The sequence below is a fragment of the Pezoporus occidentalis genome, unplaced genomic scaffold (assembly GCF_034315485.1).
Source record: "Pezoporus occidentalis ecotype Australia unplaced genomic scaffold, CSIRO_AGI_Poc_V1 ctg260, whole genome shotgun sequence".
NCBI lineage: Eukaryota > Metazoa > Chordata > Aves > Psittaciformes > Psittacidae > Pezoporus > Pezoporus occidentalis.
In genome coordinates, this window is record NW_026914503.1 from 176423 (window position 1) to 202073 (window position 25651).

Sequence of the window (25651 nt, forward strand, 5' to 3'; positions counted from 1 at the left end):
CAGCTTTTTATATTAATAAGCTAACTCACTCACTTTGAAGGACATGAACTTCATTTTGCCTGCCATGTTGCCTGTCAAGGAAATTAAGTTGTTACTTTCACTTTCTCTTGAGTATTGTTTTGACCCTCTAAGTAAGTGCAAAACCCGTCACATACTGTAAATGCCTTTCTCAGCCTGAAGTATTAAAGTTCCAAGTGAGTTAATGTTTGTGAATTCATTCAGTTGTCTATTCTACTTACACTTGAAAGCGAGAGCCAGCTTTCCATGGCTTCTGCGACAGTCAAAGAAAAGCCTGTGTACACCGTTTCATGAAAGTGTAACAGGCGTTCAATCCTGGGAGACATAAGCCCTTCACACAGGCTTTTAGTAACAAGACAGACAGAATGCTATTACATCATCCCTGCCAAGTTGATCAGACAAATTCCTATGTCAAAAAGCCTATACAGGGAAGAAGAAAACACTGATAGTTTCAAAAAAGGGAAACTATTTCTTGAAAGGGAATTGGAAAACTTGAGAAATAAAAAGGAAAAAAAAAAAAACAACAACTGAACAAGCTGTTTGTAGTCTCCAGAAGACAAAAGCCACTGACACACAGCATTTTAAAAATGACCATACTTGTATATTCAGGGAAAGAATTCAATCAACACCCCCCCCCCCCCCATTGTTTTCAATTAGACATTTCTGCTTTTGTGAGCTCAAGAAACCTATAATTAGAAGGCACAGAAAACAAATAATTAAAAAGTAATACAAAGTATGCTTAATCTTTTTACCTTTTTAACCACACCCCCCTGCCCAAAGTCCCTGCTGGGATCATTTGGATTTATTACAGCTGTGGGCAAAGCTTGTCATTGACAACTGACCTGATACAACTAGCATTAAGGCAGTAGCTCATGAAGTTTTCCTGAGTACAATCTTAGAATCATAGAATAGTTAGGGTTGGAAAGGACCTTAACATCATCTCGTTCCAAGCCCCCTGCCATGGGCAGGGAGACCTCACACTAAACCGTATCACCCAAGGCCTCATCCAACCTGGTCTTGAACACTGCCAGGGATGGAGCATTCACAACCTCCTTGGGCAACCAATTCCGGTGCCTCACCACCCTAACAGGAAAGAATTTCCTCTTTATATCCAATCTAAACTTCCCCTGTTTTAAGTTTTAACCCATTACCCCTTGTCCTGTCACTACAGTCCCTAATGAACAGTCCCTCCCCAGCATCCCTATAGGCCCCCTTCAGATACTGGAAGGCTGCTATGAGGTCTCCACACAGCCTTCTCTTCTCCAGGCTGAACAGCCCCAACTTTCTCAGCCTGTCTTCATACAGGAGGTGCTCCAGTCCCCTGATCATCCTCGTGGCCCTTCTCTGGACTTGTTCTAACAGTTCCATGTCCTTTTTGGACATAAATCTTGATGATTTATTTGCAAACACACTAAAAACCTAATACATTGTGCAGACAGCAATACCTTCCTGTACCTAATAAATACAAACAGAAAACACAGCTTCTATTTCAGCACAGCTATAGTTGTCTTCTCCAGGAGGGTAACAAGGTCTGTCAGACTACACCTGCTACTTACTTCTGCTTTATTTTCAAAGATCCTCTTCAGCAGACTGAATTATTTCCACATTAACTCTCTCTTACCTCCAGCCCAGAACCTACTGTTGTCTAATTGTGCCAAATAGGGATGCCAGTCAGGCTCTTCACAGTAGCACACTGCAGGACAGCAAGACACAGCAGCACAAACTGACACGACAGGCTGAGGCCAATGAGAAGCCTCAGCCCCACAAAGACAGGCCAGCAGTGGAGGCAGAGCCGAGGCCAGGGAGGGCTTCTCACACCTTGGCAAGGAGGGGTCAAGTTCTGAGCAGACCCCATGGCTGAGCCCCTCGTGGTCCCTACCAGCATGAATTATTCTGTCATTGTGTGAAACACAGTAGAACAGGTTCCACTAACAAAGTGTAAACCTAAGTGTTTTGCTGTCTCCTCCCTCCAAATGGTCAAACTTGCTTTGGGCTTTTTCACATCAATTAATTTTACCAACATGTAAAGAAGTCTTGGTAAATTTTCTGGTTCAGACTGTGCAACATGTTAAGTAGCTTTATTTAAACTTACAGTTTCTAACTTGATCTACATTCTAACTACTGCTTTTATTATGCTTAATATAAAACTGTTCCTTTTTGAATCAGAGGTGTTTTATTTTCTTATTACTTCCTCCCACCAGAGTAGCTCTGTTGTATTTATCTCTGTAAAGTCAAGCAAGCAATGTTTTATGTATAAGGTCTAAGTTCTGCTTTTGCAGAAGGAAACACAAATAGCTTGGTTGTGAAGACACAGCTATCTAATCATGTATTTAAGGTAGGAACATGCTCATCTGCTCACCCATTTCACTGTAAAGATGACAAGCACTGAGCTCTTATACAAAGTTAATCACAGAAGCACTCCACTTTGTTTCACTGTCAGGACAATCTTTTTTATACTAATCATGCACCAGCAGTAAGCAGTAACACCTTTATTGGGATGGCTTTTGACATGGTGCAGGACTCACCCCTCCTGCCTTTAGCAGCTTTCTTCTGAATTCTTCTGTCGGGTTGTTGAATGTGAGCTTTTCACAGCGGAGGTGATTTACAGGTGGGTGGCCTTCAAGGTGCAGGAATAAGTCATAGTCAAATCGAACTTTCTTAGGTTCTTCCTGAGGGTTGAAAATAACCAGATAGAAACATCTAGCACCAAACCTAAGTTGCAAACAAGGGCTACGTAAAGACTGCCGATTAAAATGAAAATTATGTCATTTTTAACCATTCTCTGTTCTCAGACACATGATGGATTTTACCAAGTGTCAGCTGAGCTACAGTAATCCAGAGAAACTCATATCGGTCCATGGTAACACACAGTAAAATACATGAACTTCAGTGAACTTCAAGTTGCCCTGACAAGGCGTAATTGGAAGTGTTATGTCATGTTTGGCACAGGCTACAGACATACACATAGGCAAGTATCATGATTCAGCTGACACAAGGTAACTGTCACCAACACAATCACATTTCTGATTCCTAGATAGTACTGAAGACATTCTAATAGGGTTTGAATTAGTCTACCAAAGCCAAACACTATTGTTTTCTTCACAAGCTGTAGGAAAGAATAAGAATGAAACTGTTGCTGCACTACATTAGATCTCCTGCAAGGGGGCTCATTAATTAATTAAACTTCATTGCCTTAAATGAGTATGGCCAGCTGGATTTCAAGTGTTCCACTATAGCTTCCAAGTGACTAAAATTCTCTGCCACTGCCATGAAAAAAATGAAACTGAATGTTCCCTGTACCAATATGGAGAGAGAAAGAACAGGAAAGGCAAATTTATCTTGGGAAACATCATTTATGCTCTACTGCCCTGAGAATGCCTTAGCTGAAAAAGGACACTAGTGGTATTGAACTGACTTCAGTTTATAGTACCAGAGAAAAAGATACGAAGTACATTTCATGTTATGCATTTACACAGTTCCTTCTAGAAGCTGAATACAAATTAAGCGTTCTTTTAAGACAATATTAAGTAGCCCTTCTTCCTGTGCAGCAGAAGCCACTAAATCAATGTTGGTCTTAAGGCAGAACATAGTAAAAGGTCAAATTTAGAAAAAGCTTTAGTAAAAGGGGAACTATAAGGGAAGATGAGGAAAAGACAGGGGAAAATATTAACACAAACACTGCATGTAATCAAAATGTGTGCTCTGTTCAGTGACAGATGCTTTAAAAATTCACATTAAAAAAATTTTTAGCTTCGATTCAGGATTCCAAGGATGTGAAGAACTGAACGTGCAGAAATCTCAGTTATTCTAAAAGTAAAATCAGAGGTTTCAAACACAGCCAAGGGACATCCGTCTCATCCCATCTCTAGACTTAGAGCAGAGACAACAGAAAAGGACCCAAAATAAAAAGCCTGCAGTATTCTTCTGTTACTGACAGAAGAGAGTAATTCACTTAGATGAACGTTTTTCTTGAAGGACCATTTTCAGAAGCAACCATGGATGAAGATATTTCTTACTGTTAGAAAGATTAATACAGGATTTCTTGCAGAAAAAATACAGAAGATTTATACCCCAGTCTGCTTAGAAAACGTGTGATGTTGCTACCAACGGTTGGTACCAGCAGCTTTGCCATAAGAGCAAAGTTGTAAGAGTTTACAAATGTGAGTCTTCAAAGAATTCTGTGGAAAGTCAGATGAACATACCCAGTGATTTCAAAGAAGACTTTCACTACACAAACAACTCCCAGTACCACTACCATTATTTCAAATGGTGTGACAGTGAAGGCAGAATATACTATAGTTTATGAGCCTTATCCTAAATGGACTAATTTTCAGAGTGGTAGCCTTTTGACTAAAAGCATTTTTCAAGGACATTGTCTCAATGCCTAACAACTATAGTCTGATGATGATGAATTTGGGAGGGTGTGTGTATGTGTTTATCATTTCTCTAATTCTTTAAAGCTTGGATATTTTCTATCAGGATGAAATGCCAATTAGATTTTCTACCAGTTTCTGCCTAGTCCTGGGAACAGCCACCCTGTAATTCTCCATGGTCCACGTGGCTTCCTGTACCCTTGCCTTCTCTATTCACTAGGGTACTTTCTGAATCAGAAATTGAAAAGTTGTCTACCTTGAATAAGTGATGATGGTCTGTCTCCTCTTCCTCCTTCTGTCTATCTCCTCTTTTTCTGTACTGGAAAACCTGTGAAGTGGCTTAGGGGAGGAAGAGTAGCTGAGCCAGGAGAAAGCAGCAGTTTGCCTCAGGAATTCCGGCTCAATTTTTGTGCCACTTTTCCTTTGTATTGTACCGACCCCAGGGAAGTGCATGCTGCTGCAGCTGTGTGAAGAGCTAGCTGACTCACAGTCCAACTGCTGCTTGTCGTATTCCATGACACCAAAATAGGGGTGAGGGATGTTTGCAAACTTTCTAATTCCACATGCTGCTTGAGGGTGAGGTGAGTTGTAATCACTGCTGCCCTCTTGATCTCAGTCTAAGCCACAACTCCTGCTGGTCGCCACAGTCAGCGAAGGCAGCCATAAGTCTGAGTGAAAAACAAAAGAAGAAACATCGGGCAGGAAGCCTTCTGTAGAGATGCTTCAACGACTGACTCACTATCTTCTGACTTTGTCTGCCAAGTTTTGGGATGAACTCTTAACAGAGGATTTAAAGAGAATGGGCTGCTTTTCATTAGATTTCCTGAACGAAGCAGAACTGCTTCCCTAATGGAGACAGACCTAAAAAGCACACCCAAAAAGCCAGTCAACTCACTGAAGCAGTTCTGTTTTCTTTTCCAACTGCAAACGGGGTAGACTAAGCCCTGCTCTTCACAGATTGATACAGGGAACATTTCAGGATTACCTGTTTGAAACCTACAACTTAGAAAGTGCCTGAGCAGAATTATTCACACCATGCACCTCGACAGAGTTTTCTGTGAAAGATAAAGAAGACTGGAATATCTACTTGAAGGTACATACAGCTAACGAAGTTGTACTCTAATATGTATTTTAAGTGATCAGGGTTCCAGCAAATGTGTATTTCTATTTTCCTTCAGTTTTAGTTTTTCATCAAGCATTCAACACATTAAAGATGCAACAATGACAATTAAAATAATTGGATTAAACTACACCTTGGCAATATAAAACAAACACACAGGTTCTCTTAGAAGCACATGTGAAGGGTAACAGCAGCTCCACCAAGGCACATGACAAACCTAAAATACTGCAGTTAACATACTGTACATTAAACCTTGCAAGCTTTCTGCTACTTAATTCCACCCAAATTAGATTCTTTTCATCTGAACAAGTTAATAATAATACAGACCCTGTTATGTACATTAAAGGAAATCTCTGTATTTGCTCTCAAAGCGACCCACAGTAAGTGCAGCATTTACTTAAGACTCAATTTGAGATACGACAATAACGTAAGCTTTGTAGAATGGCACTGTTTTTTTTAACTGTGCCCCTGGTAATGTTAAGTAGAGTCAATGTTCCCATGAGTCTAAAATAATGGATTTTCAGACTGAAGATGCAGGATTTAAAAAAAAAAAAAAAAAGAAAAGACTGTTTTGAAAGATAAAATCCTGAACAAACTAAAGAGACCAGCAATACTAAAACAGAACACTGAGTTCACTATGAAATTGACATAATCAAGACCAGTATCCTTTCTTAAAGTTTAAGTGATTCGTGAACTTCCTTAAGGAGTTCCTTAAGGAAGCGCTTCCTTAAGGAATTATTTAAAGTCTGTCCACTTCTGAGGTGGGCTACTAATTCTGGATAATTATATTCAACATCTTTATCAAGTAATCCTAATTTCATAGTTATCCGCTAAATACAGTTACAAACTTCTAAAAGTTACAGGGACTCTGAATTGAGGAACAGCACTGATGAAGATAACTAAACCTAATTTTTAACTGAGTTTATGAATTAAACTGTAAATCTTTAAGAAAAACTTTCACATTATTTTCCTTTTAAATGCAAAGTATATGATTCTATACCTTGTTTTTGAAGTAAACCTCAATTGGCAAAATGAAACCAGCATACCCAGATTCTTCAACTTTGTAGGGTGGATCTTTGCACACTGAAACAAAGAGAAAAAACTGGATTTAACACACACACAAAAAAATGCTTTAAATGCACAAACAAAACGTGAGTAAATAATCTGCAACAATAGTTCAGCACCATTACAAAACTGCACACACACACACACAGTAGGACATATGTGTGCACAACACAACATGAATTTTACAAGCAAATTATTCCTGCCTACATACAACCTATAGTTTAGCCATAGCAATATCCCCCACCACTCCTCACTTTCTCAATCCTTTCAGGCTGCTAAAGCAGAACACCAGGGACTTCAACACCAGGTGGACCCACTGAGTACCCACAACAGCTACATACACACTGCAGCCAAGGCTTGTTTTAGGAATGGAAAGTACATAGGATTCCACCCTGTGAAAGCTGAACACGTGGAGGGCAGAATTGCCATTCATGTATTCATGACCTAATACTAATAAAATCCTAACTCTATGTAATGTAATTTTTAATAACTTAATTGAATTAGAACCAATGCAAATAAAATTGAAATCTCTACTACTAGGGGAAGGGTGATGATACAACATTCCAGTATATGGTGCAGAATCTCAGGAAGATTATGTACTGTATTATGTTAAAACAGTAACCAGGTTTACTCTATAGGATTCAGCCTTCTTTAATGTTACAGTAAGCATTACTAGCTGCAATATACAATCTTTTCCTTCAAGTTTTCAGTTTAATGCAAGGGATTTTACTTACATGAAATCCCCATAGCACTCAACAGAAGCTCTGTGAATAAAGTGGCACAAGCCCATCAACTTCAGCCAGTGACAAAAAGCAGGTTGTTACAGAATTTAGAACAGAAGCCACCCTTCCCTTCTCCCATCTGGCTGTGTGACAACCTTATTACAGAAATCATGCCCATGTAACACGTAAGTACAAAGGTAGCCTGAGCTTAAGAAACCATCCTTCCAAATGCTGCATTGATATGTGTGACAATTCATGTCATATGGACTACCATCTCAATATCATACTAACAGGTTCTCTGTTGTAGACTGGTAAAATGCTGCAATTTGTACACAAAGGCTTGACTTCTTCAGAAAATTCTGCTAGAGCTATCTCAATTTTTGCTGAATAAAAAAAATGTAATTCAGACTCACAGATGGATCATCATTTCTTAAGATATACACTCTCTTTAGAATCACCTGGTACCTGCACAGGATCAGGTGCAACTGAAACTATACAAAAAGCATGTTTTGCAATCAACTGTACAAGGGTCTGAATGCCAAACTTATGCTTTTTAGCAAAGAACACAGGCACTTACCACCCTCTATCATCCCAAAAACATCACAAGGCCCATCAGACATATCCAGGAATAAAACTGCTGCCACATTCTCAATAGTATGATCAATATGATCAATGACTGGGACCAGGTTAGGAAAGTTAAGGCCCATTTAGAATTGGCTGGGGATGTGAAAGATAACAGGAAGGGATTCTATAGGTACACTGTGAATAAAAGACAGAATAGGGACAGCATGGGCCATCTCCAGAAGCTCTCGGGAGAACTGGCTACCCTGGATTTGGAGAAGGCTGAGGTTGTTAATGACTTCCTTGCCTCAGTCTTCACTGATAAATGCTCTGACCACACCACCCATGTCTTGGAAGGCAGATGCAGGGACTGTGAGAATGAAGACCCTGGGTCCACTGTAGGAGAGGATCTGGCTCGAGACAGTCTTAAGGAACCTGAACGTGCACAAGTCCATGGGACCTGATGAGATCCATCCGCGGGTCCTGAAGGAGCTGGCAAATGAAGTTGCTAAGCCACTGGCCATCATATTGAAAAATCATGGCAGTCAGGTGAAATTCCCCATGACTGGAAAAAGGGAAATAGAACTCCCATTTTCAAGAAGGGGAAAATGGATCACCCGGGGAGCTACAGACCAGTCAGTCTCACCTCTGTGCCTGGCAAAATCTTGGAGCAGATTCTCCTGGAAGGCATGCTAAGTAAGGCACATGAAAACCAGCAAGGTGCTTGGTGACAGCCAGCATGGCTTCAGTAAGGGGAAATCCTGCCTGACCAATTTGGTGGCCCAATTTGGTGGCCTTCTGTGTTGGGGCTACAGAACTGATGGACAGGGTTAGAGCAGTTGATGTCATCTACCTGGACTTGGGCAAAGCGTTTGACACTGTTCCACACAACATCCTTTTCTCTAAATTGGAGAGACATCAGTTTGATAGGTGGCCCACTCGGTGGATAAAGAACTGGCTGAATGGCCGCACGCAAAGATTTGTGGTCAATGGCTCAATGTCCATCTGGAGACCAGTAACAAGTGGTGTCCCTCAGGGATCGGTGTTGGGACCAGTGTTGTTCAACATGGGTGCTGGTGATATGGACAAAGCAGAATTTCCTCCTACTACCTTGCCATTCTCCTCCTCTTTTAGCACCAAATCCACACAGGGACTTCAAGAATAAGGAAAATGGCAAGTCCTTGCTCACCTATTTCAGTTGATTATCACTCCACAGTTCACTTTATGCAATCAACAGAAAAGAATGACAAAGTGGAGAAAGAATAATCACTTTTCCAAACTCTTCTGCAACACCATCCTCTTACAGCTATAGAATTTAGTTTGGTTTTCCTGACAAGGAAAAAGAGAGAATTTACAGTTTATAAAGTGGAATTTGAAAGCTTTTTCACAATTGGTCAAATCTGAGAGGTGGTTTCAGACATACAAAGCTCTGACCTTGGACAGTGACCATTTTGTGTTAAACCTCCCAGAAGTAGTATTTCAGCTTATTCTGATGTGTCTTCCCTTAAGAGGGCACTTGAAAACCGTAAGTATAATAGTTCCAGTAAGCACATAATACATACTGACAACTTTTTCAAAGATGGAAAAGCCCTCCTGCTCCTCCTCTGCCTCAGAAGAAAACTTGAGGAGACAGCTTTCCCAGTATTAATTGAATGGCCATGCAGGGTTCAGAAGACTGAAATACACTTATATAAAACCAGGGAATGATTATATAGCAAGTATTTATCCATATGGAAACACTGAAATTTTAGAAACCGTAATAATACATTAACTGTTACAGAGATTTCAGGCTCCATTACTTGACAAGTCACAAATCACTTTTTTCTTTTTTTTTTTTTAAATAAATATCAGGTCAACTTCTTCCTGAGCACTTAATTGGGGCAGAAAACACTGTCAGCATAAATATTTTTCATTCTCCCCCTCAAACGTCCCTTCTTTTAGATTTACACAGCTGTTAGCTGTACTGAATAGTACCTTGTCAAAGTTTCTCATTACATTTCTGAAAACAAAGTCTTTTATACTTGCAGACTCTGTTGAAACTTGGGTGATGGGATGCAAAACACTTAATCACAACGAAACTACTCTGGGTACCTTCCCAAGCTGAAAGATGGCTTGTACTAGAAGAAAAAGAGTACAATCTTGTGAATGAAACTGTCCTGAAAAGAAGTGACTCAGGCAAGCTCCATGCTCTTGCATACTTGCAGACTGCAACAAAAGTGAAAGCCTCACCTTTCTTATGGAATCCTCTACTACACATACTGGCAGAAACAGCACCTCTGTGCACTCTTAATCAACATTCACTAGCATAAGCTCTCTGTTCTGTTAACTGTCGCAAGTAGTAACCAGAGCTGCAATGACATGTGTGGTTTAGCCGAGCCAACAGGCAATCATCCTAGCAAGGTTTGTCAACTGGACAAGTTGCAAGAGTCAGGTAAACCACAGAACAGGTAGGAATAAAAAAACTAGATGCAGCGGAAAAAGGAAAGAAAGACAAAAGCAAATTGCAAATTCAGATCAACAGAAACCCAAAGCAGTTACAGCAATGCTCACCCCGAAGTACAATGAAACATTGCTTTCTGTTGGACACTGACCATTTTGTGTTAAGCCTCCCAGAAGTATTTCACCTTATTCTGACATGTCTTCCCTTAATAGGGCACTTGGAAACTTTAAGTATAATAATTCTAGTAAGCACAAAATAAATACTGACTTTTTCAAAGACAGAAAAGCCTTCCTGCTCCTCCTGAGCCTTCTTGCCCTAGATTCTACACCTTCTCTTCTTTCCTCCATCATTTGACAGTTTGTGTAGTCTTTTAGTTTCATATAATTTCAAGCTTCTATTCAGTATTGAACACCTCTGCCACAGAAGCAAAGTTTGATCTGACAACTCTAACTACAGCAAAGGTGTACAAGCTAGGGCAAGAAGGCTCAGGTCCTAGGACAAGAAGTAGTTCTCATAAGTGGAATACCATTTTTCTATAATGCTGGGCTAGCATATACACACAGGTGCAACTGCACAAATACTGATTTCCAGTACTGTGCACATGCTCAGGTACTCAACCACAATATATTGCCCTTGACAGAGGACTATCTAGGCACTCAGCTGCAACCCTTGCTTCACTACAAACAGTTCACAAAGACCAGGAATAGTTAGAAGCACATTGGCTATGCTGTTCTGTTTATTTTGACCAGCCACCCCATATATGAAAGCACAGTAATTCGCAGCTAATTATTTAAATGTGCCTTCAAAGAGGCACAAATTTAAATGTGCCTTCTCAAACAAAATGTGCCTTCCAGAGACCAAATGCAAGATATCAATGTGCATCTTCAAATGCAGCTTAGTAACATTATCATTGCTAATACACAATTTTATTCACAGGGATTTTTTTTTCTCCGTAAGATCTCAGTATCCGTGTCAGCAAAATTGCCTATTATTCTACATATAAGAAAGAGATGCGAGTGCTCCATTCTCATTCAATGCACTCTACAGCTGAATTATTTTGATAATGCCAGCATAACGAGTTACCCAAGATCACTACAAGCTAGGACAGGAATTTATGAGGAGTAGATTATTTGTCCACTGTTCTTCAGGGGAATATGCTTTCTCTACAGCTCATGTTAAGTGGCTTAAATCATTTATCTCAAATGTTTTGCTTCTTTAATCCACAAGTGAAGAGCTGCTTTTTCTTTTGTGTTGACACATGCATTCCCATGCACTGCATCAGACATTAACTGGCACCTAAGGAACAGATGCAAATCAAGCCATGAGAATGCATTTAACTAACAGAGACCACACTAAGGACTTTAGAGATAACAATAACAAAATTCTAATAAGAGCTATGCTTTTTAAAAGCTTTAATGTAAGACTCATTTGCTGCTCCAACACCATTAAATATTTCATTGCAAACAGATTTTTCCTTTTTTTAAAAAAATTGCAATACGAATGAATAAGGAAAGACAGATTTTTTTTACGTAGATGTTGACACAACGTAAGGACAATGCAGAATAATGACTGTAACAATTCACATATATTTTGTGTACCCTGCAGGAAACACCGGTGGCTGATGTGAGGAAGAAAAGCCTTTTGAGAGAGAACGGGTTTAATTGTAACTCTCTGCACTTGTAGTTTATAGATTCTTTCCTATAATTTGCTCAGATTGGTCACCCTTCAATCAACTTTTCTCTCTTATTCATCACCATCTTCATTAAAAGAAGTCTCAGAATAAAGGGGTGGCATTCACTTTCAGAGGAAGGCAGACTGCCATCCCAAATCCCTCCTGCACCAAGTCAGCTGTAAGTATTCAGCTCTGATTTCTATAAAAGCTCTTTGACTCTGTTACTCAGCAGCTCACCTTGACAGGCGAGTTGCTGTACTTGGACTCTATACAACAGCCCAGAAGAGCATGGGTCCATAATGCGCTACCTTCAAGGTACACCTCAGCCATTAATTCCAACAAATTGCCAGGCAGGTTCAAACAAAAGCTGCCAAAAATTACTAAATTAAATGTGGGTTATAAAGTATCTCCTACATTAGGAGTAAGGAATTCTCATTTGCTTAACTCCTTACACTGACAAGTATGTGATGAGAAAAATCCAGCTCTGAAGTGAAAGCACAGAAGGCACCAAGACAGAACTAAGGCTGAGCTTTTAGCACTGCATTTGCAATCTTATTAAGTTCCCTGCCCCACATCCCAAAAGCCCGTAATTTCTACCAGCTGGACAGGATAGCAAGATACAGCTTATAACCCCTTAAACAAAGTGAATCCTATCTAATTTTCAGTGTAAAATTTTCTGAATATAGTGTCTATTCCCTGACCACTAGACACCTTCTTCATCAATTCAGATCAAACTGATACACAAGATAGGGCAGGGAAGGGGAAAAAACTTTTGCCATGCCCAACAAGGTTTTGCAAATCCAGGTCTTTCGGAAGTCATTAGCACTGGCCTTTAAGCATTGCTAAAAGACCAAGAGAGAGAACAGTGAACACCCACTCAGAAATTTCTTTCCAGTCAGAACAAAAATATAAAAACAGACTAACAAAGATAAGGTTTGGGTTTTCTGTTGATGGTTGGGTTTGGGGGTTTTGTTTGTTTGCTTGGGGGCTTTTTGGTGCCCTGTGTTTTGCTCTGTTTATTTTGAGGTTTTGTTTGCTTGGGGTTTTGGTCTGGGGTTCTTTTTTTTGTTTTCTTTTGTTGGGGGTTTTGTTTGTTTGGGTTTTTTATGGGGGGGGGGGGGGTAGGATGGTGGTTGCTTTTTTGTTTGGTTGAGCACTTTATACAGTTAAAAGGCCACATATACCCTAACTCTTAGCACACGAAAATAGCAGTAAGCCTTCAACACACAATTTTGAGCTTCTGAAATACAGCAGTGAGCTTCCTGTATCTACGGATTCATGTGGCATAACCTGCAGTTGCACATTTACAATACTGTCAATTTAGGTAAATTTAAAGGTTTTCTGTGATTTACTGGTTTCTCTTACTAATTCGCACTGCACATATACTATGTGTCTGCGGGTCCTAGAAGCAACTGAGAACATGAAACTGTAAACTGAACAGGCGCAAGAGTTCCTAGTATTGATTTTTTTTTTCTCTGTAGCACATACAGAATATTTCCTGGCCGTTTAAAGTACAGCCAACTAAGTGTTCTGACATAAGCTGTTTTGGATTAGAAGGGGAACCTAAGCTATCCTGATTTCATAATTCTATGCAGGCTCATTTGATGTACACATGCTGCAGATGGGAAAGAATGCACCTTCACTCATTAACGATACAGAAGAAAGCAGCCTGTACTGCCAGACAACAGGCAACAGCTACCTAACTTGGAAATTCACTATTGTGTAAAGTTATATGGTTCAAACCCACACAACTCATTTGTCTAGTATCTTCCTGCTTTGCTAAAATGCAAATGTAGCAGGAAAAGATTTTAAAGCTCCACCTCACTTGCTAGAATCTGGCTGGTAGCAAAACATCCACCGGACCTTGAAATGCCATTTTAAACCGCGTTTTTCCACCCTTTCCAGACTTCCAGCAGGCGGAGCACTTCTCTTGACCGCCCTACTATAGACACCAAAAGATCCTCAGGCACCTGCAAACTTTCAGACTTCACGACAAGTGGCAGATGATGCAGAAGTCCTCCCCTTGACTTACAGACACCGAAACCTGTTCAGCTATATTCTGCACTGCACACACAAACAACAATCCTTAATGAGACACATGGAAGTTACTGGAGATGTCTACGACTATTTATAATTCATGCCTCCTATCCCATCTGTCTGCTCCCTCAGGTTTCCTCCAGATAAGACAGGAATGAGAGCAAACTGGTGGGGGGTGGGGTGTCTCTATTTTAAGTTCAATATGCTATGCAAAATTAAACTGGTAACAAATATTTTCAGAGCTGTTGAGATTACTCTCTATTCTAGTGATACCATATTTGTGTTAAACCATTTCTGTTGAACTGCAAGCCAAGGCTAAGAATTTTTCCATCAAACTTCTCAGTTCTTAATGATCATTTTACTTCACTAATGATCAAGTAAATATAGTTTCTTTTTTTTGTAAAGGTTTTCATTCTATGGAGCACATATAATAACTTAAAAAAACATCAGAACATTTTTCCTGTAAAGAACAGTGTCACATGCAATCTGTGTTTGCACCAGCCTCGCAAAGGTACATCTTCACTATCTGGGAATGCTTAAAAACAGAGAAAGTGGCTGCTGCCTAAGGCTCTAAGTTGGTAGCAATTTTTCCACTGCATTAAGACAAGAGATGAGAACCCACGCCTGTAATGCAGCTGGTAGAACTTCTCTGAAAATATAGTAGTAAAGAACAAAATCTGCTACTGCATACACCATTCATCATTATGTCTTATCTTCATAAATGCAGTTGATTTTTTACATGACATTTAAGAAACTCATAAGTAGTTCCAGTAGTAAAAGTGAGTGTATTTCTGAATGGCTAAGACAGCACTCTCCAGCAAAAGGCAAGTGATGAAAGAGAACTTCTCTTCACAGAACATGAATCAAGTATTTAAAACTATGAAACTGAGATAGGAGACACAGGAACATCCCCATGAAATTACCATAACTCAGTTACTGTTTATATTGAATACAGAGTTTGTATTTAAAATATTAACTAAGATCCAAAAGCAACACAGTAATTCAATGGTGCTAGCACATCCCCATTATATCTCTACTGCAATAGCATTTTTGACTTAGAGGAACAACACACATTATGTACCTTTACTGCCCTTGTAAGCCTTCCGTGTATTTCAAATTAGGACATCAGGAAACTGCTTCTTACAGAATTATTTCAATATTAATGGCACTGTTTCATCATATTTAATAAACTGGCAAAGACAGCTAATTTTGCTTCCATTGCCTACCTGATGCCATTCAGAGCAGCTACACACAGGATCACAAGCACTAGACTGCATATCTGGGTTACTTTAGCAATTGGGAGAGTGAGACTAAGAGAAGGAAAAGAAAAATATCTCCTCAAGCACATTGTATTAATTCCACTTATTAGCGAATGGGAAAATATAATAAAGCATGCTATCCTAATTTAAGCAAAACATTGAGTTTAACATGGCATGAGCTTAAAACTCTAGAAGAGTATCGCTAAGGTTGAAACAATTATTTACATGGTATGTTTACATTAATCTGCTTGCTTTTTCTGGCTTTTACTTAGCATTAACTGTGTGCCAGATCAATACAATGGTCTACAACAAAAAATACCCTCAAGTACAGGGATTTGAAGTCTGTGTGCAAACACATTTATAACGAGTATGATACAAATGTATGCTCCAGGCATAAACACAGCCCAAGAACTCTGTTTGCATGCAGGTAACGAAGATGTTCTATCTGTTGGCATGCAGGTAATGATTGTAGCAATTATACTATTCAGCTGTTTGACATTCTGAGGAAAGAGAACAGGAGAACAGGTAGCCACATGAGACTAATGATGAGTGATTTACAACAAAGGAGCATAGAAATTAAGATTTTCTTCAAAGTGAAATAATGAAAATTGCAATGCTGTTTCTGACCATTACAGCATACCTACAGCTTTATTTTTCTGCCTAAGAAGATGGAATAAACTATTTCAGTTGGAAGAGACCTACAAGTATCCTCCAGTCCAACTGCCTGAAAAAAAGTTAAAATATATTATTATGGGCATTATCCAAGTGCCTCTTAAACAGGCTTGGGGCATTGATCACCTCTCCAGGAAGCCTGTTCCAGTGTCTGACCACCCCCTTGGTGAAGAAATGCTTCTGTATGTCCAGCCAAAACCTCCCCAGGGCAGCTCTGAGACATTCCCACACATCCTGTTCCTGGATCGCAGGGAGAAGAGATGAGCATCCTCCTCCCCACTTCCCCTCCTCAGGAAGCTGTAGGGAGCAATGAGCTCGCCCCTCAGCCTCCTTTCCTCCAAACCAGACAAGGCCGGAGCCCTCGGCCACTCCTCACAGGACACGCCTTCCAGACCTTCCACCAGCTTTGTTGCCTTCCTCTGGGTGTATCCAAGGACCTTCACATCCTTCTTTAACTGTGGGCCCAGAGCTGCACACAGGGCTCAAGGTGAGGCCACACAACTCTGCATACAGCAGGGTAATCATCTCCTTTGACCAGCTCGTTCTGCTGTGTTTGATGCACCGTAGGCTGAAAAACCAAACTAAATGCCTCTGATTTTTCTACATCCCTATTAGTCAGAAGGCCACTTTCAAGTATCAGTCCAGTGATTTCTTTAGACCTCTTTTTGCTATTGACATACTTTAAAAAAGCCATTCTTATTATCTGATTCAGCTCTAAGCTTTGTCCTTTGGTGCCTTCTCCCTGTGAAGCCTGAGCTCACTTCCAGATATCACACAATTTCTTCTTCCTCTGAAGCTCCACTGTTGAGCCAAGCTGGTCTTCTCTCCACTTGCTTGACTTTCAGCACAACGCGATTACCTTTTCCTGTGCTTCTAAAAGGTGGTTCTTAAAAACTGACTAGCTCTCATAGATCTCCTAAGCCCTCAAAAACAGATTCCCAAGTGGCATGGCTAACAAGCTCCCTGAACAGCTCAGTTTGCTCTCTTGAAATTTAGGGAAATAACCCTCCTGCCCTTCCTTCTTACTACACTGAAAATGTTAAAACTTAACCATTTCATGATCTCTGTGGCCAAGACAGCCACCTACCATCACATCTCACACAAGTTCTTCTCTGTTCACAAACAAGTATAGGAGGAAACCTTTTCTAGTTGGCTTACTGCAATACCTGTGACAAGAAATTATCTTCAACATACATCTGGAATTTCCCAGACTTGCTTGTCACAGTGGTCTGGTATTCCCAGCTGATGTCCGGGAATCTGAAATCTCCCAGAAGGGCAAGAACTACCAATCCAGAGATTTCTCTTAAGTTTCTATAGAATAAATCATCAGTGCTATCATTATGGCTGAGTGAACAGCAGACACACACAACATGTCCTTTGTTTTCCACTCCCCTCATCCTCACCAGAGGCTTCCAATCACATTACCTGTAATTGTAAGGGCTGTACAGTCAAAGCTCTCCCTTACAGTCAGTGCAACTCCTCCACCTCACCTGCCCTGCTCATCCCTCCTGAACAGCTGCAGCCCTGATCCCAGCACTCCGGTCATGGGACTCATCCCACCAAGTCTCACCAGTGACACCGCAGCTCTGGGAACTGATCAACACTTCCAGTTCATGCTGTTTGTCACATTCTGTGCACTGGTGTACAAGCTTTTCAGATATACTGAAAGACATATATACTCTGAAAGGTACAAGATATTAATTCCAGCCAACCACAGATACGCTTTTTCACAAACTCTGCAGCTCTGCACACTACTGATAAACTTGCCTTTGTACACCGAACAGAAAGGGATGGGCAAGATAAGTAGATCAGGCTTAAAAGCAGAAAACCCTCAGAGTGGTACATGGTCTAATCCTGAATAAATGGTTTTGTTCTAGGCCAGTAAGATCATGAAGTGAACAGTAATTTTAAAAATTCCTCATCTTAAAAAACGCTACATTTCTGAGATCGTATTGGCACTACTAATATGGTGGTAATATGGAAAGAGTAAAAATAAAGTGACCATAATGTCCAAACACACATTTGATAAATCATGACTAGGATTCAAAGGCATCTGCTCGCAATCTTTCAATTTTTTAAAAGTCAGGAAAAAAAGAGGACAAAATAGCATTTGCAAGTTGTTATTTTTTGGTTTGTTGTTTGCTTTCTTTAGTAAAAGAAAACAAATCGGAAAACTATTGACTGAAATGTTAGCAATGTTTTACTTGTTTGTATGTTACTGAATAAAAACATTTCATGTGCAGTCCCTAGCCTCTAGTTGTTTCTGAAAGAACAGGCATACAGCATTGTTTCCAGTTTTCCTGTCAGCGATATCTTTATCATTCCACTGGCGAGTTGCAAGCATCAGGTAACAAATAAATAATTTTGTTGATAATTCTGCAGAACATTTCAGGGGCTCTTAACTGTTTTAGTTGTGCAGATCTGAAAAAAAAGAGTGAGGCACTTCCTAACAGACTTTAACACATGCAAACTGCTAACAATAATTTTTGTACCAAATACTCTAAACTTTGCTTCAGTGTTTAGACAGCATTTCCGTATGAAAAATATTTCAGAATCACTAGCAAACACAAGTTTGGTTTTGTGAAAAACTAAAATATACTCCTAACCTATAACATGTTCTGCTTCTACAAAACTATTTTAGAAGAACTTCAAAGAATACATCAATGAAACACAGAAGTGTTTCCAAAGTGTTTCAAATTGACTAAAATGTCATTACAAAGTTATCCTGTGGAAAAAATGTGTTTGCAAAGCTGAAAACTGAAGTGTACATAAGCTGCATAACAGATGGACTTTGTATGGCTACGTAGTATGCTACACATAAAGCCATATACAGATAAATGAGCTGTATCAATAAAAACACTTTAGTTCATTCTAAAAAACTTTAGAGGTGGCACTCGATGTACTTTTTAAAAATCTGTAGTATCTGTTTTTTTTACCTCATTCCTCAAAACTGTTTCTCATCTCTTTTCCTGTCAGCATTCATTAACAAGGTATTGAACGTTTGTTACTGTTTAATTTTTTCAACTGAATGATCTTACTTTACCATGTCAATCTTGCCAACACAAATAATTTAAATTTTGGTTGTCATTCCAGATTTAAGTTGATGAAACAGGAATTCAGTCACACTGTAAGAGCCTCAAAGAACTGCTGAGTATCTCTGAAGTCTGATGGTATGTTTGAAGAGCAAACTCCACACCTTTGGACTTTTTCTAGGATAGTACCTATACAACAGGTACTTAAAACATTTCCAGGAGAAAACTCATGCCTGCATATCTTCAACAACTTTCTAATTCTTCATTAAATGATGCACCAATTGGAAATAAGAGAATGGCCAAATGTGAGGTGGTTGCTTGGACATAATATGCTAAAATGTCAATTAAAATTACCTGTGACAGATTTTCTTGATCAGATTTTGTTCGTTCAAAACAAGTCAAGCCTCGTTTACTTTATTAGGGTTGCAGTAAGCGTAGCTAAATTGTGATCCTTAAGTTTAAATAACCCAGCATTGAGCAAAACATGAAGTTTTTTTCCCTTTCAATCACACATTATTCCTTGCAGATTAACAGTGAAATTAACATAAGGAAACACTGAATTAATGAGATACTGGTCTGCACCAAACTCTGTGTTCTTACTCAGTCCAACTGGAGTAGAAACCTACTCAGCAATGTGATTACATGTTCAAACAGAACCTAACCAAAGAACATATGAACACAGTGAACAGCTCAGGGAAAGGACTCTGAAACACCTCTTGCAATTCATCATTTGACCTTCTGAATCTGAGCTATCAATCACTTCAACTGCAATGTTTTCCTTTACTCATTGCAATGTGTTTCTCTTCTCTTGGTATTCCTCTGTTTTCTTCAAGGATTTTGATTATTAACAGCTTGAAAAACAGAGAAATAAATTCATGTAAACATCTTGGCATGACATCAGCCAGACATGCAGGAAACAAGTAATATTACACTGCTATTGTTTCATTAGTGTTCATGATTCAAGAAGACTTCAGAGGAACAGAAAACTTGACACTTTTCTTCAGTTTTGAAGAAAGGAATGCAATAATTTATTTTGGGTGAAAATATCCAAACCTTCAAAATCATGCATGCCTAACAATAATTTGCTTCAATCTAACAAAATATCCCCCATTTAACAATCATTTATAATTCTTTCTGGAATCAAGAGTACACATTCCCTAGAAAACATGAAATTAGTTAAAATGGAAAAAGGCATTTCATATTAGCATATCAGATGCTTTCAAAGGAGACATGCTCATAACTTTTCTGTACCAAAGCAGACTTCCTTGCTTCAATATAACATCCAAAACTTTGTTTGCCATAGTAGAACTGACTGACAATACATAACTGCACAAAAAGGGCTTTCAATATCTGGCATGTTTAACTCTTGAAGTTCCTCATCTTTCTTATTTTCTGTTGGGGTTCTTTTGGATCTGGACAGGGATTTTTTTATTTGTTTGTGGTTGTTTTGTTGTTTTTGTTTCTGTGGTTTTGTTTTTGTTTGGTTTGGGTATTTTTGTTGTTGTTTTGGTTTGGGGGTTTGGGGGTTTTTTGTTTGGTTTGGTTTTTTATAAACTAGCAAGTGCCCAGGGAAACTGACTAGACAAATCTTAGACTTTAACCCCTGTCTGATCTTCACAGGTTTGAAAAAAGAACACCTCCAAGGACAGTGTGCATGCAATACACTGTCAAACTGAAAAACAAAAAGAGAAAGGGAAGCACCTGTAGAAACATAGCCAAATCAGAGCAAAACTTATTTAAGCAAGCTTCCCCACTCATTCTTTCCAGATGTTTTCAGAAAGTCTTTCCACCAATCGGATGTTTTAGAAATACCATGATATATCAAAGACAGGTGATGTTTGTTTTTAAATTTAAAATGGTCCTACTAATTTCAAACAAGTAAGCATGAAATAGGGCCTAAAGCAGGCACAAGTTTGACTGCCTCATTTTTACAGCATCTGCTTGTCTTTGCCCTTCTTTAAAATTGCCTTTCAACCTTATCTAGAAATCCCAAGCTAGACAATGTACTGGGAACACTGCTTCCTAAAACACCTCCCTTCCCCACCCCCACCTTTTTTTTTTTTTTGCTCTTCTTCTAACATGGTGTTCAGCTGTCACTTACCACAGCTCCACTGCAGGCAGGTTACACAGGAGACTTTTGGGCTCTTTTGGAGACTTGTAACAGATGGAAGCCACCAGTGAGCACACAGACCCAAGGATGGCAACCCGTAAGTACAGTTGTCAAGTTAAGACTTCTGCCTCTTCATGTGAATGGTAAGGAAGCTACAGCTTGTGGCCAAGAAGTACATGTCTTTATCTGGGGCAAACAAAAGAGGAAGATGGAACAGACTATAATAGGAAAATCTCATCTGACCCAAAAGTTGGCCAAGCAGCTGCACAGGTTGCAGGCTCCAGGTTTGGGGGTGCAGGTGCTCGAAGGAGGCTCCCCCATGCAGTGGGGAACCCAGTCTGGGACCAGACTCAAGACTACCTTCTCACTCCACAGCACTCAGAAGCACTCATGAGCTCCCCATCACTTCCCTGCTGCCAGCTATATTAAGGGCTACTTCCAATTACAGTCATCTGAGAGAAATGAACAACAACAAAAAAAGCCTTTTTCTTCAGTAACAAGGTCACAGTGTCACAAACATGCCTACCCGTGGCCTCATGCTGAGCAAGAACTAAAGAACCCTCCCCACATGCATAATCCAATATACTACAAAGAAAATGCTAGCAATAATAAAATGGGAGCTCTGAAGACCCACAGTGTTTGCAAGTACAAAAACCTGAAGCAAAGCCAGTAATGCATGGCAGTATGAGCCCTGCAGCTGAAAGGTTCAGAGAACCACAAAGCAGAGCAGGGTGAGCACAAGGCTTTCGTTCCAGCCCCCAACTTCCACCTCCGCCTTCCGGAACTTATTTGCTGTCCGTAGTGAAACTTCAGCCACATGGCTTCAGAAACTGAAAACGTTTCCATGGCTGCTTGCCAGGATACCACATGCCAATATGTAGTGCCATTCAGACAGACTGAGATTACAGGAAATGCTGAAGGAGACAGAACAAATCAGTCACACAGTTGTCACCTGTAGGAATGGATAAAAGGGCTTTCTGCAGATTCTGAGATATAACATGCACAGCTAAACCTCTGCAAATCTCCGCTATTTAATAATGATTCTCTCTAAGACTCCTCCAAGCAAAACCCTGGACATAATTAAAAGAAGGACCTGACGTAATTAAAAGGAGGACTAAGGGAAGCAATGAAAGGACAAATATTGAAAACATATATAGCAAAAAAACCTACTTTTAGAACTTGTTTAGACATTTAAAACTACTACCTTCCAAAATGTCCTGAAGTTACTTTATGAAGAATATTTACTTATGCATGCAAAAAAACATAATGATAAAAAAAGATTAAGCTACATTAAAGCTCCACATAAGAGTAGAAACTGTACATTCCTTATTCTTTCCAACTGTTTACATTCCTCCTAGGACAGCACAAAAGATCAAACTGTTTCCTGCTCCAGGGCAGACTTTGGGAAAGGAGAAATTAACAACATCTTTTCCTTGCAGGAAACATTTTGCTTTAGTTAAGAGCAAAAGTAAAGATAGACTGAAAATAACACTCTGAATAAAGAGTGCCCTATGCAATCCAATTTCTTTCAAGGACAATCAGAAGCACCACACACTCTTAAGCTTTCCCACAGACATAGTAAGCTTAAATATTTACAACACCAGAGACAAGAGTGAAAGACAGTAGGGATGCCCACTTTACAGGCAGAGAAATGAGGTACACAGAGAAAGAGAACTGTGTTGCATAACACAGAAAATACATAGCAAAGGCAGTCTAAAAAACAAGTCTAAAACTCAAATGCAGAGTCACGATGGACAACCTATTCTTACTTGAATACTTCAGAACCATGAAAAGTATTAGGATGGGTTGGGGAAGTAGCACAAACAGCTACAATGCACTACAGGAAAAAAAAAAAACCAAACATGAATCTGAATATAGGAAACTCACACCAGAAAGCAACCTCTGTTTTTGTTTATTAAACAGGCAGGTTGTTAAAAGTTCAATGATTCTTAATGAGATATTTTTTCAATATAGGACTGCTATTCACAACATTTATTAATGACTGAATGCAAGTCAGGTAGCCTTGCTGGGAAGCAAACATCTTGATGAAAGAAAATCAGGTTAACCTCCAACTGAGCATAATGAAGAAAATGAGGTGACTTAACATAACTTGCTACATTTAACAAGGCAATAACAAATGGAAACCAATGCAGACAGAAACATATAATACACATTTTAAAAGGACACCATTTAAACTGCAAGTCCATTTAAAGTACTTATCACTTAGCATCCCTATAACCTACTTATGAACAATAAGAAGTCAATGCAATCTCGGTATGAATCCAGTATACTGGATGATTGACTATTTCAGCTAAATTGCTCTTCTGCAGTGTAACAATTACTCTGGGAAACTGAATTTCTGTACTACTCATGAGGTTTTGATCTCCTTTCCATCCCTTAGAACACAGAACAGAAAATCAGGAAAAGCTGAAAAACCTAAAGGGAGTATTAAAACCCAAGAACTGCAACACCACTAAGAAGAGTTAAAACTGTGACACACTTCATTCTGGTAGCATAAACAGGGTGCCTAATCATGTGCTCCTAAAATGCCCTTGACACAACTTCACCATAATTGCAAAACCTAGCCATTTAAGACAACTCCAACCATGCACGCCCTTCCACAAAGCCCTGGCTGAAGCCCTACCTCAACAGAGGAAAGTAATTTCTCTCAGTTTACAGTCTGAGCTCTTTCTTATCAAAGCATTCTCACAACACTGCCCAATATTAAGTACCAATTACTATGACTTCAGAACACAGCAGTTACCTTAACAGGACACTGAGCAGTACATGCTGGTAAACACTGCCTTGCAACTGTCAATCCTTTAAGCCACCTAATATATTTAAGCTCTAAGGCCAGTACCAACCTCTTTGTTGCCTGTCCTTCACTTGTGATGCTAATTTGAGTACATGCTCCCCTCCACAAGGTACCAATTATTATAAAATAACTTATCATTCTCAAGACTCTCCCTTGTTGGTCAAGTTTGGCAGCAACTGGCTGACTTTCATGGGGATATGCAAAAATGAGAAAAAAAGTCTTCATCCTCAAAGAACAGTAAAGCTTATGTGCTTCTTCTAGCCAGCCATAATGGTTAAGATTCACTTATCTATCCACTGTTTGAAGTATAACCTAAATTTTAATTCATCTGCTCCCACTGAATTTGATCCCCTGCTTGTCTGCTCTTTGTTACAGTAAAAATATCCTTTAACAAAGCACTTGTATTTTGATCATCTTGTGAATTATACTGTTTTCTCCTTCACATTCTACAAAATACAATTTTCCCACATGAGGTCCTAATATGTACCATGTGTATCAGATGAAATTCCCGGAGGCTAGTAGCTTATTCAACTTGTGAGTTTCCTTGGCACCTACACATTCTTCCTTGGTTGAATCAGCTGTTGCAGTAAAGTATTAAGAATAAATTTAACCCCTTGGACCTTGAAGTTAGGCCACAGCTAGAAACATGCCCCTCAAGAAAGGCCTGTAGGCACTGATTATTTTTGTTACTGAAATATCCTCCGGTCACTGGCTAACGTCTTGTGCTGCTACTCTGCATAAGCAGCTGCAGAAACTAAAGTGGTATTAAGACATTAGATGAAAGAAGTTACATACCTTATTCAGTGTATTTTCCTAGACCACAGTCATTCTGATCTTTTTAAAAGTTGACTCATTCATCCTCTTATTAACATGACTAATGGCAGAAAGAAAGCTTCTTTCCAACTCAAGCTAATAGAAGCTTGACTTAGGAAGCTATTATCTAGAAAAGATTAACAAGCTCCTTTCAGGAAACTTTATGAAACTATTTTCTCCCCCGGTGAAAATACGGAGTATGCTGCTTTATTAATATAAATACGCTGAATTACTATGTTTTGCTTTCTCTAACACAGTATCTTAAGTCTACAGTACCTAAGAACAGAGAAGAATACAGTACCTCCAATACTTATTTTTGTGGGTTTGGATCATGAGCAAACTACAGGCTCTGTGCAGCCTGCAGACTTTCCATGACAGTATTTGCTGCCCTCTTTATTACCCTTCTTCTGTATAATACACACATACTAATCAGTTCTCCTTATCTGCAGATATCCCACTGAGTTCAGAATCATCACTGTCCAATTCCATAGGATCCTGAGTACAGCATAGCCTCTCTATATCCATGAGTTTATCAGGATAGAGAGAACTTAGTTTTGGTAAGCCACAGATACAAGTTATCTGCACTAAGGAACCTTACTGTGAAATACTGTAGCTGGAGGTGTCTGCTGTAGAAGTCTATGAAATAAAATGAAGAGATGGGAGTAACTAAGTTTGGTTTTCTGAAGGAGCATAATTCCCTGAACCTACTTCATACTCGAGGCAAGTCACCAAACTTAATGACAGAGTTAAACAGCACAACTCTGCCTTTACATGTTTACACAGCACCATTTATTAAAAACAGCTCTACAGGACAACCTACAGCTGGTGCTTATACTGAGCATTAGTATTATGGAGAAAAGTATGAAAAGATAGTGAAAAATCAACCTAATAATCCTAATAATATGAAAAAAATCCTTGAAAATGCTGCTGAACTTGGGGTCT

General features: G+C 39.4%; 1 protein-coding gene across 1 annotated transcript in view; it reads right to left on the reverse strand.

Annotated features, from left to right (window-relative positions):
- The window catches only part of MLLT3 (MLLT3 super elongation complex subunit), a 125188-nt gene that overhangs the window by 48315 nt on the left and 51222 nt on the right, over positions 1–25651 (reverse strand). Inside the window, exons 3-4 of the mRNA XM_062624067.1 lie at positions 6512–6594; positions 2544–2687 (exon numbers count right to left, since the gene is read on the reverse strand). Of these exons, the coding sequence (XP_062480051.1) occupies positions 2544–2687; positions 6512–6594 (227 nt within the window). The remainder of the gene's footprint in view (positions 1–2543; positions 2688–6511; positions 6595–25651) is intronic.